The following is a 16,617-nucleotide window of genomic DNA, read 5'->3' as shown; positions in this document are numbered from 1 at the left end:
TTTGGAGTCCACTTAAAACCTCTGTGACCAGTTAGCCAGGATGGTCTCGATCTCCTGACCTCGTGATCCACCCGCCTCGGCCTCCCAAAGTGCTGGGATTACAGGCTTGAGCCACCGCGCCCGGGCGGGCGCCTGTAGTCCCAGCTACTCGGAGGCTGAGGCAGGAGAATGGCGTGAACCCGGGAGGCGGAGCTTGCAGTGAGCCGAGATCGCGCCACTGCACTCCAGCCTGGGCGACACAGCGAGACTCCGTCTTAAAAAAAAAAAAAAAAAAAAAATCTGTGACCAGTTTCAAAAACTCATCTAGGGAGCACTTTCTAGGAAAATAAACTTTAATTCTAGTTTTCTGTTGTATCCACATCCATGCAAACATCGATTCTTTCAAAAATTATAATTTAATATCTTCGTGATTTGTTCATTTATTCTTCGGACACAAAGAAATGAATCTCCCTGCATTTGCCTGGGAGCTTCCGCAATGAAGTTATTACAATTTAAATAATCTCTACAGTCACTGTATTTAAAATGTTGACTGAATAAATCCAAAATCAATTAATGTGCCAGAAAAAAAGGAAGCCACCCCAGGAGCTAAAGGGTAAGGCCCTTTAGGCATTCATCTTTCTTACTCTCACCCACTCTCCCACCACCCAGCCCTACGGCAGGCGAGGGAGCCGTGCGGTGGGCGGTTCCCCACGTCCGTTGGGGGCGTGGCCCTGAGGCCTCGCCTGGCCCCCTGCGCGCGCTCCCGGCGCCGGCCGGCGGCGCCCCCTCACCCAGGCGGAGCTGTAAAGCCGGAGAAGGGGCCGGGTCTCAGCTCCTACTTCATTCTACGGCCGAGACCGGAGGATGTTCCCTGCTCAGGAGGAGGCCGACAGGACCGTGTTTGTGGGGAATTTAGAGGCCCGAGTTCGGGAAGAGATTCTGTACGAGCTGTTCCTTCAGGTACCGTCCTCCGGGAAGGGGCGGCGGAGGGGCGGAGCCCGTCGGGCCGGAAGCGTAGCGCGCACCTGGACCACCCGGAGCCCGGCCCCCTTCCGCCCCATCCTGAGCAGTGGTTTTAATTTGGTTTCGCTTTGGCACACGTGTCTCCAGGTGAGCGGCTGGGGAGTGAAGTGATGGAGCGTTCCCCCGTCCCCATTCCCGCTGCAGAGTCCTGGGGGTGGGCAGGGACGGGGTTCCCTCAACCCCAGTTTCTGATTAAGGGCTTTCAAGAGGCTGCCTGGGCCTCGGGTGTGCTCAGGCAGAACCGAAAACCGCCTGGTCACTGTTCGTCAAGTAGTCAGCACGCTGACATCCCGCAAAAGGAGAGGAGTCGCTTTTATAATGTTTCCTTTTACACCTTGCTTCTTCCTTCAAGTCCTTTTATGCGGAGAGTATTTTTATTCCAGCATGAGAAGTGAGATTTGAGATGATTTGCAGCCAACTTACCGTGACTGTGATCAGTTGATTCCCTGGCCAAGGCCCTTTCATTCATGCCAAGAGGACCTTCGGAAACTTTGAGACCTCGTACCTCTAGGATTAAGCCTGCTGTGTCCTGTATACACGCTCACTTACCGTATTGTCCTATACAGCTAGGTCTCACTTGCCAGAAAGATACCGTCATTCAGCCATTCCCCTAACCGTGTAATGATCGGGAATTCCCAAATACTAAGGAGGGTGCTGGGAATACAAATTGAAGAGACACCCTTTCATCTTCCTAAAAGGGAAAACTTAAAATTACAGATAAAAAGAGAAGGGGACATAGTAGAAAAGTGGTTCCGAGTGCGAGTTCTGAGGTCAGCAGTGTGACTCTGAGCCTGTCAATGAATTCCTCAGTGCCTCAGTTTCCTTATATGTCAAAAGAGAGTAATAGGATCTGCAGTATAATGTGACTGTCGGAATAGATGGCCTAATGGTAAAATGGCTACAGCTGATAGCCATTTTAACTCATGAGTGATTTATTCATTTATCACTCATTATATATTCATTTATCACTCATATACTCATTATGATAGCCGTAATAACTCACTGTTTGCTACCGCTACTACTGCTAGTGGTACTGCTGTTATTAGTGATAAGACTAACATCAAGAGAAATCAATAGTTACTTCCTCCTATCAGAATAAGGGAAGGTTCCGAGGGAGGCATTTGCAGAACTAAATTTTCAGGATTGAGTGGGTCATACGGGTTATTTGGTTGTGAAAGGACTTACTTTTGTCTCTAAACAACTAAAGCAACCCTCTTTTGATTATAGATACAATTTGGTAGAGAGGGTTCTTTCCAGGAATACAGTTTCCTTTCCTGGATGTAAATTTTTTTTTATTATTTGAAAAATATTGATTTTAAGACTTTTAGGTTCATCCTTTTAATTCATCTTTGTAAATGTGTCTCCTTTTTTATCAACTCTAATCCATGTCAGTTTTTTCATTCAGTATCATTTAAAACTTACTATATTAAGTTAAAAAAAAAAAAACCACCAAAAACCGAAAGAAATATAAAGTAAACTTCGAGTTGTTTTTCTCCAGAAGACTTCTTTCACTCTGAGCCTCAAAAAAAAGGAGAGTGGAAGACTGGGGTGGGATTGCATTATCCAGTAACCATTATTTTTAGTTAATCAGGACTCGATCAATATCAGTTGTGTGGATCCACAAGACTATATATTATCTTCTCATTTTTTATAATTTCCTTCTTCTACCTAAGCAAAATGTAAATTTTATTTAATAGATCAGGTAAGAAGCATAAGTTCTTATTTTTGTCTAGATATTGAAAGGAATTGCCAAAGTGGAATTTCTTTTCCACTTTAGGCTTCCAACACCCAGCAAAACTTGACAACTATCACACTATGTATTTCATTGTGGTTTAAAAAATACTATAAGATAATGTGATTGTTGCTATAAGTCTTCATGTTGAATTTTATCTTTAAAAATGCTTTGGATTCTCTAAATTTATGTCAAAATTCAAATCACGTAAGCATATTCTGTCCCATAGTGATTACATCTATTTAATATCAGTATAAAAATCACCAATTTTATTGGTTTTGTTTATATTACAGTATATTTATCCTTTTACTGTTTTCTTTCAAATTTCTGATTATACTTGGAAATGAGAAAATCAGATTTATTATCATTGCACTTTTAATACTAGAGTTGAGATTTGGAGAAAACATAATGAATTCAGTTTCAAATATGTTGAGATTGAAGTACAAAAACATAGATGTCTCCAGGAGATGTCTCCATGAAAGAGACATAGCGGGAAAAGTAGATTTGTTGATGAGGTGGTCCTTAAAGCCAGATGGGAAGGGAAGCTAATCCCTGGGAGAGCACAGAGAATGAAAGGAAAAGACTAAATCTTAACACACAGAATTATTTTAAATATGATCATTAATATTTTTCTTGAGAGTAAAAGCAATTTTTTTATGTATGCAACTCTACAGAGAAAAATAATCAGTCATTAAAGTCTGAACCATTCAGCATTAAATCAGTTTCTGTGTTTGTAAGTGCCTCCTCCCGTCATTATCATGGCTGTGATGTAATTTTTTGTTACTTGTAATTAACAATTTTCTATGATATTTGGCTCTGTGTTTTTAAATCTTCATTGCATGTTTTAGGTTTTTCTGTCAATATAATCTAAATATTTATAGTTTATATTTTATTCCATTTTAATAACACACCATGAAATAATATCTCCAGTTGTTAGATTTAGAGTCTCTCTAATTTCTCACACTTACAAATAATGCAATATACTTAAAAGTCTTAAACATATTTAAACATTTTTCCTTTGGAAATTTACCAAATGGAGTTTCCAAATCAAAATGCGTAATAAATTTATTTATTCTTGTAAAGATATGTAATCTTCATGACAGAAAATTTAAACTATGATATAACATTGATAGCTTTTTTGAGGATAACTCAACCAAAATTGAATTTCTCATTTCAGTTAATTTTTGAATTCAACACCGTGAATATATATGGAGACAAAGTAGTATTTTAATCTTAGATTTATGTGTTTTCTAAATTAGTTTGTTAAGCCTAACAGAAGGATAGTCTACCATTTCTTTTACAGTTTGAAACTAATACCTAGAATTTCCTGTTCTTAACACCATGCATGTTTCCCCAGTGAGCCAGAAAATACAAAGAAAGTGTGAGGAAGTGTAATATTTATTATTAGAAAGATACATTATCAGCAGAGCCACATAAAGATATTGCTAACACATTTCTTTAGTCTAAAGTTGAATTATTTCAGTATGAAAAAAATCTTTGGATTTATGAGAAAATAATTTTTAAGTTTCTTATAGGCGGGGCCACTAACCAAAGTGACTATATGCAAAGACAGAGAAGGAAAGCCGAAGTCTTTTGGATTTGTCTGCTTTAAACACCCAGAATCGGTGTCTTATGCCATAGCTTTGCTGAATGGAATTCGTTTATATGGAAGACCAATTAACGTGCAGTATCGATTTGGTAGGTCCTGTCACTGATTAATCTTCAAAGTGTTTTGTGGTTAGTACTATTCTCAGAGGTGTAAGCAATTTGTTTCCTATACAGTGGAAGACCAAAAAATAAAAATGAAAAATAAAAGTACCATCTGGTCATTGTTAAATTTTCTCAGAACACATGTCTAATTCATAATGTTATATAGTTAATTAGTCTTGACAAACCTATAGCATCTTTTCTAAAAATAAAATGTAAGATACTCGTTTTAGTATCAGCCAGCATGTAGCTATGATGGTTGCTATTGGCCCTTATAAATTGATCAAATCTAAATGAACTGGGGTCACACAACTGTAGCTTTTATATAGCAAGAGTATTTACTAATCTTGTCACTGCTAATGTATGGTATTGAATCCGTACTCTTTGGAAGATAGAGAGAGGGCATTAGTCCATCTGGGAAAACCTTTCTATACATGTTGCCCAGGATTTTAAGCCCCTGTAAGAGCAAAGTGGCGAAAGGCAACTGTAGAGTTACCCTTCCTAGGGGTGGAAAAAATGTCCTGACATGAATGACTTCAGCAACTTCTGCTGCACACATGTCAGGAACAGATCATTCGTGATTTAGCTGCCCAGAGAATGTCATAACATTACTCCAGCCCTTTCATGTTTCAGGAGACTAACAGAGGCCATCTGTTAATTCTTGCAATATGTTTGCAGCCTCCTCTAAGTGGTTCAGGCTTACTGATCTATCACTTGTTGGTTTTTAAATTCCTCTTGCTATACTAAAAGCAAACAAATAGTAATAACAAAAACAATGCTTGATTGCAAAGCGAAAGTGCATCTTTTTGCATTTTTTTTCTTTTTTTCTTCCTTTCTTTTTTTTTTTTTTTTTAATACATGGTTGCATCATGCTCTCTGGTACTTTCTGGTTAACTTACACAGCCTGGTATTAGGTTGGTGCAAAAGTAAGTGAGGTTTTGCCATTACTTTTTAATGTCTGTAGAATAGGCCAGGGTATGTTATGTTCTGTCACATCATGTATAAGGTTGAATTGGCTTTTGTCCATGAGGGTTAAACTCCTGCCTTGTACACTGAAGCAAATAACACTTGTTTATTTGCCATTTTTAGTTTACAGGTGTCTAGAACAAACCATCATGTATCTTACAAAGTCCAATGTCAGTGTCATTCTTATTTACAGTCACTGATTGAGACAAAGCTTGATTTTAATTCATTGATACATAGTACTGTAAACAATCTGTAAATATGATTTGAGAGGTCAGATATGCATATATCTTCTCTGAGTATAGAATTTTTAAATCACTACTATGTCCTAAAATATTTTGAGTCATTTTATGGTTTAATATTAGAACTCAAAAAAAAAAAAAAAAATGCACCATGAAGTAACCTGTTACTCGGTTTCTTTTAAAGGGAGTTCTCACTCTTCTGAACCAGCTAACCAAAGTTTTGAGAGCTGTGTTAAGATAAATTCATACAGCTACAGGTAATTTTAAAAATATTTCTCATTAAAGGTGAAGCAAATATGTTCTTATGCTAAGAGGAGTTTTTATATATTTTGGGCTATTGTAAAACCTTACTTTTTAGGCATAGGATGAAATTAAGGAATCTGTTTTTCCAAGCCCATGAAAAATGATAGAAAATATTTTCATTTGAAGTTCAGTCTTAATATTTTCAGTAGTAGGGGGTAGAGACTTATATTTGTAGGGTTTTTTTTTTTATAGTTTTCCACATGCTTTTCATAGCTGTTAAATCATTTAGACATACAAGGTTTCATCATAGATCATAGAGATACTGTTATTTATGCTTTACATTTGAGTAAATGGAGTTGCAAAAGTTAACCAATTCTTAAGGTCACATACAAGGTTTCATCATAGATCATAGAGATACTGTTATTTATGCTTTACATTTGAGTAAATGGAGTTGCAAAAGTTAACCAATTCTTAAGGTCACATACAAGGTTTTATCATAGATCATAGAGATACTGTTATTTATGCTTTACATTTGAGTAAATGGAGTTGCAAAAGTTAACCAATTCTTAAGGTCACAGGATGATAAATCCTAGCTTTGAAACTAAGCCTTCTGACATTAAGCCATTCAATTAATTATTTTACTCTTTGAAATAACGTCTCTATGTTAATTTTCAAACTCTTCTAGAATTTTGTGTAGCCTGATTTATTGATGCAATGGTAGCCTCCACGTACACTATCTGGCAAGCTATCCTAGAGGTCAGGAAACTGAAAGGCTCCCACACTAAATGAAAATGTTCAAATTACACCTTTTGTTACATCCATTTTAAAAACAATGAAAAGCAAGAAGAAAGATATTGGATAACTTAGCACACTTAGGAAAAGGTGCAAGCAGGCAGAAGGACCAACTAGCTGAGTTGTGGTTACACTAATAAACACATGCCCTGTTTCTCTCTGCTGTATCAGCCTCCCCTTGCTGACTGCAGTACTTCTGCAGCCTCTCTAAGTGGTTCAGGCTTTTTCATGTATCACTTGTTGGTTTTTAAATTTCTCTTGCTATACTAAAAACAAATATGAATAACAAAAACAATGCATTCTTGCAAAGGGAAAGTGCTTCTCTTTGCATTCTCTTTGCATTTCTTCTTTTTTTTAATGTTTGGCTTCATCATGCTCTCTGGTAATGTCTGGTTAACTTACACGGGCTGATAGAATAGCTCAGGGTATATTATGTTCTGATACATCATATAGATGTATGATGTAGATATCTATATCTATATATAGAGGAGAGGAATAGATACATTCTATTCAGAGTAGAGATATAGATCTACATATCTCTATATAGATATTATATATAGAGAAGTATTGCTGTACTAGCTTGTTTACAGTCTATGATAAACATTAGACATGTATATCGTCCATACTGCTTTTTTTCTTGTCTTCTTTAGCAGAAATGAATATTCTCAAGTAAACTAACAATAGCTGACCCTTCTATCCCTTTCTGTTATATCAACCCTCTGAACATAGGAGTGGCCCCTCAGGACTGTCAAATATGCAGGGTTACCTTTCAGAGCAGTATTGCACCCCAGACAAAACAGTGTGCTCCTCGTCTTCATTCACCCCAACTTTTCTACATCAGTGAAATCAGAAGTTAGGAAAGGAGGTGGTGAAATTGGATTGCCTGAATTTGCATGTTGGCTCTGCCACTTTATTAACATCAATTAACAGTTTATTAACAGTCCGTTAACACTGTTAATAAAGTAGCAGAGGCAAGATGCAAATTCAGACAAGAACTGGATATGTTATTTTATCAGTCTGTTCCCCATCTCTAAAATGAGGATAAAACTTTAAAAGGTTACTGTGAGAATTGAATTTTATAATTAACACAAGGTGCTTAAAAGGCTGAGCATACAACATTCCGCAAATGTTAGCATAAAGGGGGATTTATTACTTTGGTGGGGGAAGCACTCTATAGACTCGTGTGTCGAGCCACGTATATAATGTAAGAGCTTCTTTCTTCTACTAGTACCAAGTGGGAAAAGATATCTCGTCTTCCTCGGGAGTTAGAAAGGAACAAGCTATTGGTAAGATTTAGACGGAAGAGAAAAGACTAGATGGACACTAGAATATAGCAGGAAAACTCTGGTATTTTCTAGTTATGTTTAGTACACTGACCCTAAGTCATCACAACTTCTAGAGTAGACGACCTGAGTTATGTGTATATATTGGATATGACATTTCATTAATAATACTTTATTCTTCTAATATTTCTGATATTATAAAGAAAGTTGGCCGGGCGCGGTGGCTCAAGCCTGTAATCCCAGCACTTTGGGAGGCCGAGACGGGCGGATCACGAGGTCAGGAGATCGAGACCATCCTGGCTAACACGGTGAAACCCCGTCTCTACTAAAAAAAAAAAAAATACAAGAAAATTAGCCGGGCGAGGTGGCGGGCGCCTGTAGTCCCAGTTACTCGGGAGGCTGAGGCAGGAGAATGGCGTGAACCCGGGGGGGTGGAGCTTGCAGTGAGCCGAGATCGCGCCACTGCACTCCAGCCTGGGGCACAGAGCGAGACTCCGTCTCAAAAAAAAAAAAAAAAAAAAGAAAGTATAAAAAAATGGGTTATCATGTCCCCAAAGTGATTTGCAGAGAAAAATGGTGCTTTTCTTGTACCTTCTGCTTTTATGAATATTTCCTGTATTCGTTTGCTAGGACTGCTGTAACAAAGTACGACAAACAGAGTACTTGAGCAATAGCTGTTCATTGTCTCATAGTTCTGAAGGGTAGACATCCAAGATAAAGGTGACAGCAGCATTGTTTCCTTATGAGAGCTATCAGAAATCATCTGTGTCATGCCTCTCCCTCAGCTTCTGGTGGTTTGATGTCAGTCGTTGGTGTTTTTCAGCTTGTAGAAGCATTACCAAGAGATCACCTTTATCTTCACATGGCGTTCTTCCTGTGGGCATCTGTACTGTAGTTTGAATGTGGCCCTCAAAAGTTCATATGTTGAAATTTTGGTCCCCAGTGCCGCAGTGTGGAGATGTGGGACCTTTGGGAGGTGACTGGGTCATGAAGGCTCTGCCCTCATGTATATTTTAATTCATTTATGGATTATTAGATTAATTGGTTATTGAGGAAATGGGTTTGTTATCACAAGTAGATCTGTCGTAAAAGCCAGTTTGGCCATCTCTCGTGAGCTCCTCCTGCCTGTGAGGACTTCTGCCATATTATGACATAGTATAGCTTACCGGAAGCTAACCATAGCCACCTTCACCAGAAGCTACCTGATCTTGGACTCTGCAGCCTGAAGAACCACGAGCCGAAATAAACCTCTTTTCTTCATAACAAACAGAGTACCTGTTTGTTGTATGATACCAGTTTGTTATCACAAACAGGTATTGTGCTATAACAACAGAAAATGGACTAAAATAGTCTGTCTTCAAATTTCCTTTTTTTATCAGGATACCACTCATACTGGATTAGGGACCCATCCTGTTCCAATATGACCTCATCTTAACTAATGATACCTGCAATGACCCTTTTTCCAAATAAGGTAACATTCTGAAATACTGGGGTTTAGGACTTAAATTTTGGGGAGACATGTCAGTCCATCAGACTTCCAAATTTACATGCGGTTACCCATGCAGACAACTTTGCATCCCCTGAGGAAAAATAGTGGTTTTATCTGCAGCTGTTTTCATCATGGTGCTAATATTACCACTTCTGCTACTGAGTCATATCTTCCCCACTCGGTAACCTCACTCTACCTTTCATCTTGTTCCTTGCCGTCACTTTCCCCACATGCGTCCTGGTCTTCCTGAGCACTCTCTCCTTAACAGGCTGTTATATTTTTCTCTTTCTGTTACTGAAAAATTTCATCCTTCACATCCTTTCTTCCCATTCTTGCCTCAAACTCATTGTTATATAGAAGCTGCTCTTTTTGAAGGTTATCGGGTACCTTCTGACCAGCAATGCAGAGGAGCCAGTGCTTATCCAGTTTACTCTCCTGTAACAACAGACACCTAATTATTTTCTTAATGGAGTTTTTGCTTCTGCTGACTTTCTGTAGTAGTGCCCTCACCACTTGTAAATGGGGTTCTGCCTAGCCATCTGACTGCTTCCTGTCATTCTCCTTGACTCATCTTTGTCTCCACCTTCCTGTGCTAATTTTAGCCTTCTTCATGGTACACTTCCTATCCTAAGAATTACTGATATTAGCATTAAAATTAACAAGTAGACTATTTAAGAGTAGCCATAGAATCTGGCTAGCATTTGTAACCTCTCCATAGAAGCACATATAACATTTATAAATGTATACATGAAACTTTGGTACAGTTTTTAAATTAGGTATTTCACTAATTAACGTGTGGAAGACATCAGCAAATGTGTTCGTGTTAGCATTAGCAGTCGGTTTAGGAAAAAGCATAATTTTTATAGTTAAACAGTAAAGGTATCTTTAAAAATAAATGAGGGTGAGGGGAGGGAACTTAGAGGACAGGTCATTAGATGCAGCAAACCACCATGGCACACGTATACCTATATAACAAACCTGTATGTTCTGCACATGTATCCCAGAACTTAAGGTAAAATTTTAAAAAATTAAGTTACATTTTAAAAAACTGATGAAAATTTCTAGCTTCTTAAATTTTTTTCATATCTGGAAAAGATTGAAGTGTATCCTTTGTAAATACTAACAACTTGCTTTGCTCTTTCAATATCTAAGTATTATTTATCTTTATATAAATAGAATACTGTCCAGCAATTTTCTATCGGAAAGCCAGATTTGACTCTTAAGTATCAAGGCTTCAATATTTAGTAATTGATTTATTGCTATGTCACTGTGTTATCAGTAATAATAACTGATTATTTGTGTATGTGTTTAAGGTAATTAATTACTCTTTAACTGAATGCTGTCCGATAAGCTTGCCTTCTCTATCTTTGTAATTATGAAGAACTTACATTTTTCTTAAGAGAAAATGACATTTGTAAGAGGAATTTTAAGATTTTATTACTTCTTCTTTCATGTCCTCAAAGGAATGAAGAAATGGTGGTGGGCAGATCTTCCTTTCCCATGCAGTGTTTACCAATTCATAATACTTCTTTACCTCAAGAATATTTTCCCTTTCAGAAGATGGTAAGCTTAATATGCATTTTATTCAGTGTATAATATGATACAAACTATGAAGAACATGAAGACTGTTTGTAACGTATGGTGCCCAAATCTAAACTGGGATGAAGGCACAAGATGTCCCAGCACTGTCCTCCAGTGTTGTCCTGCCCTAACACCATCATCCTAAATTTCACTTCTAACGCCTTAGCAAATGGCCACGGTGTCAACAGAAAAGGGGTGGATGGCAGTGACGACACACTGCAGTCCAAGTGAAATTTGAGTAGAGAGTTCTAATGTAAATGACTATTTTAAAAGACGTTTGCAGTGGCCGGACGTGGTGGTTCACACCTGTAATCACAGCACTTTGGGAGGCCACAGCAGGATCAGTTGAGGTCAAGAGGTCGAGACCAGCCTGGCCAACACAGTGAAACCCACTCCATCATAAAAATAGAAAAAAGTAACCAGGTAGGGTGGTGCACACCTGTAACCCCAGCTACTCAGGAGGCTCAGACATGATTGCTTGAACCTAGAAGGTGGAGGTCGCAGTGAGCCAAGATGGTGCTCCAGCCTGGCCAATAGAGCAAGACTCTGTCTCAAAAAAAAAAAGAAAAAAAAATGTTTGCAGAATTGAATAATTTGAATAATTTCACTTAGTGAAGTATTTTTACATAATGTCATCAGTCCCAAATAGATTGCTTTTGGACATGGATTTTGAAAGTAAATTTCTCTTTTTAATTAAAGACAAAACTATATGAAGGTTCTCAATTGGTCGAGTAAACTAAATTATTTCCAGAGACTACCAAAAATTGGTTTTGGCCCAGAAATCTTAATTATGGACTTCATTGTGAAAGGGGAACTTATTTTTTTTCAATTCCTCATAAATAAGAAATTGAAGTCCAGGGTTGTTCATCAACAGTCCCAAAATTTTCAGCTTGTTAGTGACAGGTGTAGGACTAACCCAGGTCTTCTGACTCACATACTGTTATTTTTGCAAATACCCAACATATACGGGAGGTTGAGATTTGTTAAATATCCATTTTCAATTTTTAAACAGAAAGACATTTTCCTGTAAAATGATACTTTTAAACTTTTGGTAAAAAACAAACAAACAAAAAACCTTTTCTTAATTATGGTAAAACATTAGTAAACATTCAGTTCTCATCTGAAAACTCTAAATGTCTTCATCTGAGCATTTTTTATCTTTTGGTAGAGATGGGGTAGGAGAGAGACCCAAGTTCATGGTATCTCTATTAATCTTTAATCTGCTTTGAATAGTTAGAAATTTGAGTTAAGAGCTTGTTTGTTTTTAAAGGAAGTATCTCTCTATCTAAACAATAAATAACTATGCTGTACAATATGGGGGCAGTTAGCCACATATGCACCTAGGAAGCTCAGTTTTAAAATTTTATTTAATTTTAATTAATTTAAATTAAAATTTAAAACCGATACTTGGTTCAGTTTTCAGAAAACTTTTAGGTATATTTGAAACAACTTGGGCATGTGAGTATATTTTTTTCAACTCTAAATTTGATGTAATCTAAATTCAGATCAGGTATTTTCAAGAAAAATTTAGCATTCAGATTGCGATATGCCATAAGTATAAAATATACCTCATATTTTGAAGACTTCATGTGAAGAAACAGTGAAATATCTCATTAAGTTTGTTATTTACATATTAAAATTATATCATTTAAATTGATATATTGGGATAATAAAATACATTGTTTAATTTCACCTGTTTCTTTTTACTTTTGTATTGCAGTTATTAGATTTAAAACTACATGAGGGCTGGGCACAGTGGCTTACACCTGTGATCCCAGCACTTTAGGAGGCCGAGGTGGGTGGATCACTTGAGGTCGGGAGATCAAGACCAGCCTGACCAATATGGTGAAATGCTGTCTCCACTAAAAATACAAAAATTAGCTGGGTGTGGTGGTGTGCGCTTGTAGTCCCAGCTTCTTGGGAGACCGAGATAGAAGAATTGCTTGAACTCAGGAGGTGGAGGTTGCAGTGAGCCAAGATTACACCACTGCACTCTAGCCTGGGCAACAAAGTGAGACCCTGTCTCATAACAAACAAACAAACAAACAAACAAAAAACTATTTCCATTGGATAGCACTTATCTGTATTGTAGTGAGCTATACACAACCTCAACTCTTTATATTGACCCTTTAATGAAACACCTACCTTTCTACTATGAGAGATCACTGTCTTTCTTATACCAAAACACAGTTTAGTTTATTCATGGCTATTGTATAATACATGTAAACTGTTAACTTTTTTCCTTAACCTTTCGGATTTGCTTTGGTAGATGAATGTCTTTTGTTTTCACAGCAGTGGCATGCGTATAATCCAGTGCTGCAGCTTCCTTACTATGAGATGACAGCTCCACTTCCTAATAGTGCATCCGTGTCTTCCTCATTGAATCATGTTCCAGATCTTGAGGCTGGACCCAGCTCATATAAATGGACTCACCAACAACCAAGTGACTCTGACCTTTATCAGATGACAGCTCCACTTCCTAGTAGTGCATCTGTATCTTCCTCACTGAATCATGTTCCAGATCTTGAGGCTGGACCCACCTCGTATAAATGGACACACCAACAACCAAGTGACTCTGACTTTTATCAGATAAATAAACGAAAGAGGCAAAATCAAACAAGCGATAGTGATAGTAGCACAGACAACAACAGAGGCAACGAATGTAGCCAAAAGTTCCGAAAGTCTAAGAAGAAGAAAAGATACTAGTATTACCTACAAATGAAACTTACCTACACTGATCTTAGTTCTCTTATGAAAAAAATAAGATGTTATTCTATCAAATAACCAATGTCATGGCTATCTTGTCTTTTGAAATATATAGAAATAAGACTTATCTCTGGTTGCTGTTCAATTTTTGCCTTGAATGACAAAAGCTTTCTAAAAATAATATAATGTACCACTTTTTGTATTTGTCATGATATTTTTGACCCATTGGCAATAAATAGACTATTGTCATTTTATTAGTACCAATGATGACATTTCACCAAACTGTTAATCAAAAGTCACTTATTGAACACATTGATAAAGCACCATGCTCCCTTTAATTATACCCTGTAACCAACACACAACTGCAAATAGGCTGGGATTCAATGTGGAGTGGTGGATTTCCTGAAAGAAAGTCGTGCAGATATTTAAGGATTGCATATTGTTCCTAATGAGGATGTAATAAGACATTAGTACCGCTTTCTTTTAGTATCTAAAGATGTTTCTGAGCCATACTCTTCTTCAGGTTTATTTTATAAAGTGAGGACATATGATAATGATACCAAAGGAAAGATAATTCTCATGAAACCAACTTTTGGATCATTCCCTTTTTATACAATTGCGTATTTATAGGGATACCTGCCTGTTCTCATGTATTCATTGTATGTCATTAAAATAAGTTGGCTATGTCAGTGTGTATTATTCACCTCTTTTGCTAGCAAGGTTTGAGATGATATATTAACATACATAAATCATGAAAATGAGCAAGTAAATAGAATAATATTTTATTAATGTATGATATGTAATACTTATTGTCTAAATCAAGTTTCCTATTTTTGGTTTATTTATTTTAAAAGAAAAATAAAATGTGTTGTTTATTTAGGCATTTTTGTTTATAGCTCATTACAAACTAGAGTGATGAAAATATGTATTTACTAAAGCTAATTGAAGGAGTCATGCAACTCAGTTGGGAATTAACCACCCAATTCAATAGTAAAAGCCATGCTTGGATGTTTCTTTTGCATGTTGCCTCGCATTTTACAGATATTTATTATTTTTTTAAAAAAAAGATATGTTTTTAATGAAGGGAGTAACTGAATTTTAATCTTGGTTATAAATATATAATATAGTGATGTTTGAAACATAAATATTAGTCTATTTCTATCTAATCAAAATGCAAAACAATTTTCCTTTTGTAGCTGATACGGTTTGGCTCTGTGTCCACACCCAAATCTGACCTTGACTTGTAATCCCCATTATTCCCTCATGTCAAGGGCAGGACCAGGTGGAGGTAATTGGATCATGCGGGCAGTTTCCCTCATGCTGTTCTTGCAATAATGAGTAAGTGTCATGACATCTCATGGTTTCATAAGCATCTGGCATTTCCCCTGCTGGCACTCCGTCCTGCTGCCTTGAGAAGAAGGTGCCTGCTTCTCCTTTGCCTTCTACCATTATTATAGGTTTCCTGAAGGCCTCCCCAGCAGTACTGAATTGTGAGTCAATTAAACCTATTTCCTTTATTAATTACCCAGTATCAGGTATTTATTTGTATCAAATACAGTTATTTGGTACCAGGAGTGGGACACTGCTATAAGGATACTGGAAAATGGGGAAGAGACTTTGGAACTGGGTAACAGGCAGTGGTTGGAACAGTTTGAAAGACTCAGAAAATGACAGGAAAATGTGGGAAAGTTTGGAACTCCTTAGAGACTTGGAGGGCTCAGAAGACAGGAAGATGTGGGAAGACTTGGAACTTCATAGAGACTTGTGGCATAGCTTTTGACCACAATGCTGATAGTGATATGGGCAATGAAGTCCAGGCTGAGGTGGTCTCAGGTGGAGATGAGGAACTTGTTGGAAACTGGAGTAAAGGTCACTCTTCCTGTGCTGTAGTAAAGAGACTGGTGGTATTTTGTCCATGCTCTCTATAGATAGAGATCTGTGGAATTTTGAACTGAGATGAATTAAGAGTATTTGGTGAAAGAAATTTCTAAGCAGCAAAGCATTCTAAGATGTGACTTGGGTGCTCTTAAAAGCATTCAGTTTTATGCATTCACAAAGATATTGTTTGGAATTGTTTAAAAGAGAAGCAGAGCATAAAAGTTTGGAACATTTGAACATTTGTGGCCTGAGGATGAGACAGAAAAGAAAAAAAAACATTTCTGAAGAGAAATTCAAGCCAACTGCAGAAATTTGCATAAGTAATGAGCCAAATGTTAATCACTATGACAATGGGAAAATGTCTCCAAGGGATGTCAGAGGTCTTCATGGCAGCCCCTTCCATCACAGGCCCAGATGCCTAGGAGGAAAAAAAATGGTTCCATGGGCCAGTTCCAGGGCCTTGCTACTTTGTGCAGTCTCAGGACTTGGTGCCCGACATTCTAGCTGTGGCTAAAAGGGATCAACATACAGCTCAGGCCATCACTTCAGAGGCTGCAAGCCCCAAGCCCTGGCAGCTTCCATGTGGTGGTGAGCGTGTGGGTGCACAGAAGTCAAGAATTGAAGTGTGGGGACCTCCTCCTAGATTTCAGAGGATGTATGGAAACACCTGGATGTCCAGGCAGAAGTTTACTGCAGGGTCAGAGCCCTAATGGACAACCTCTGCTAGGGCATTGCAGAAAGGAAATGTGGGGTTGGAGCCCCACAGGAGTCTTCACTGGGACACTGCCTAGTGGAAATATGAGAAGAGGGCTACTGTCCCTCAAACCCCAGAATGGTATGTCCACCGACAGCTTGTGCCATGCACCTGAAAAGCTGCAGACACTCAACACCAACCTGTGAAAGCAGCCAGGAAGGGGGCTATATCCTGAAAAGTCACAGGGGCAGAGCTGCCCAAGGTCATGGGAGCCCACCTCTTGCATCAGCATGACTTGGATGTGA

The 16,617-nt window shown here is 37.9% G+C and overlaps 1 protein-coding gene across 2 annotated transcripts; it reads left to right on the top strand.

Moving 5' to 3' along the window:
- The first annotated feature begins 727 nt into the window (after positions 1-727).
- LOC140709902 (splicing regulator RBM11-like) lies at positions 728-14,623 on the top strand. 2 transcript variants are annotated; one of them, XM_073010361.1, is made up of 5 exons: positions 728-939; positions 4,270-4,432; positions 5,831-5,903; positions 10,917-11,016; positions 13,327-14,623. In XM_073010361.1, exons 1-5 carry the CDS (start codon positions 844-846, stop codon positions 13,738-13,740), a joined length of 846 nt encoding a protein of 281 aa, XP_072866462.1. In that variant the 5' UTR covers positions 728-843; the 3' UTR covers positions 13,741-14,623. The 2 variants fall into 2 exon arrangements, with proteins under 2 accessions (XP_072866462.1, XP_072866463.1); XM_073010362.1 differs by lacking the exon at positions 728-939 and adding an exon at positions 947-1,089.
- Positions 14,624-16,617: the final 1,994 nt, after the last annotated feature.

Source organism: Chlorocebus sabaeus, chromosome 2, assembly GCF_047675955.1.
Source record: "Chlorocebus sabaeus isolate Y175 chromosome 2, mChlSab1.0.hap1, whole genome shotgun sequence".
Classification (NCBI taxonomy): Eukaryota; Metazoa; Chordata; class Mammalia; order Primates; family Cercopithecidae; genus Chlorocebus; species Chlorocebus sabaeus.
Note: the sequence above shows the minus strand (reverse complement) of the source record. Positions and strands in the feature narration are given on the sequence as shown.

Coding starts and splice junctions, on each gene's coding strand:
- LOC140709902 (XM_073010361.1), top strand. CDS start 844: ATGTTCCCTGCTCAGGAGGAGGCCGACAGGACCGTGTTTGTGGGGAAT. Junction 940..4,269: donor TGTACGAGCTGTTCCTTCAG/GTACCGTCCTCC, acceptor AGTTTCTTATAG/GCGGGGCCACTAACCAAAGT. Junction 11,017..13,326: donor ATTTTCCCTTTCAGAAGATG/GTAAGCTTAATA, acceptor TTGTTTTCACAG/CAGTGGCATGCGTATAATCC.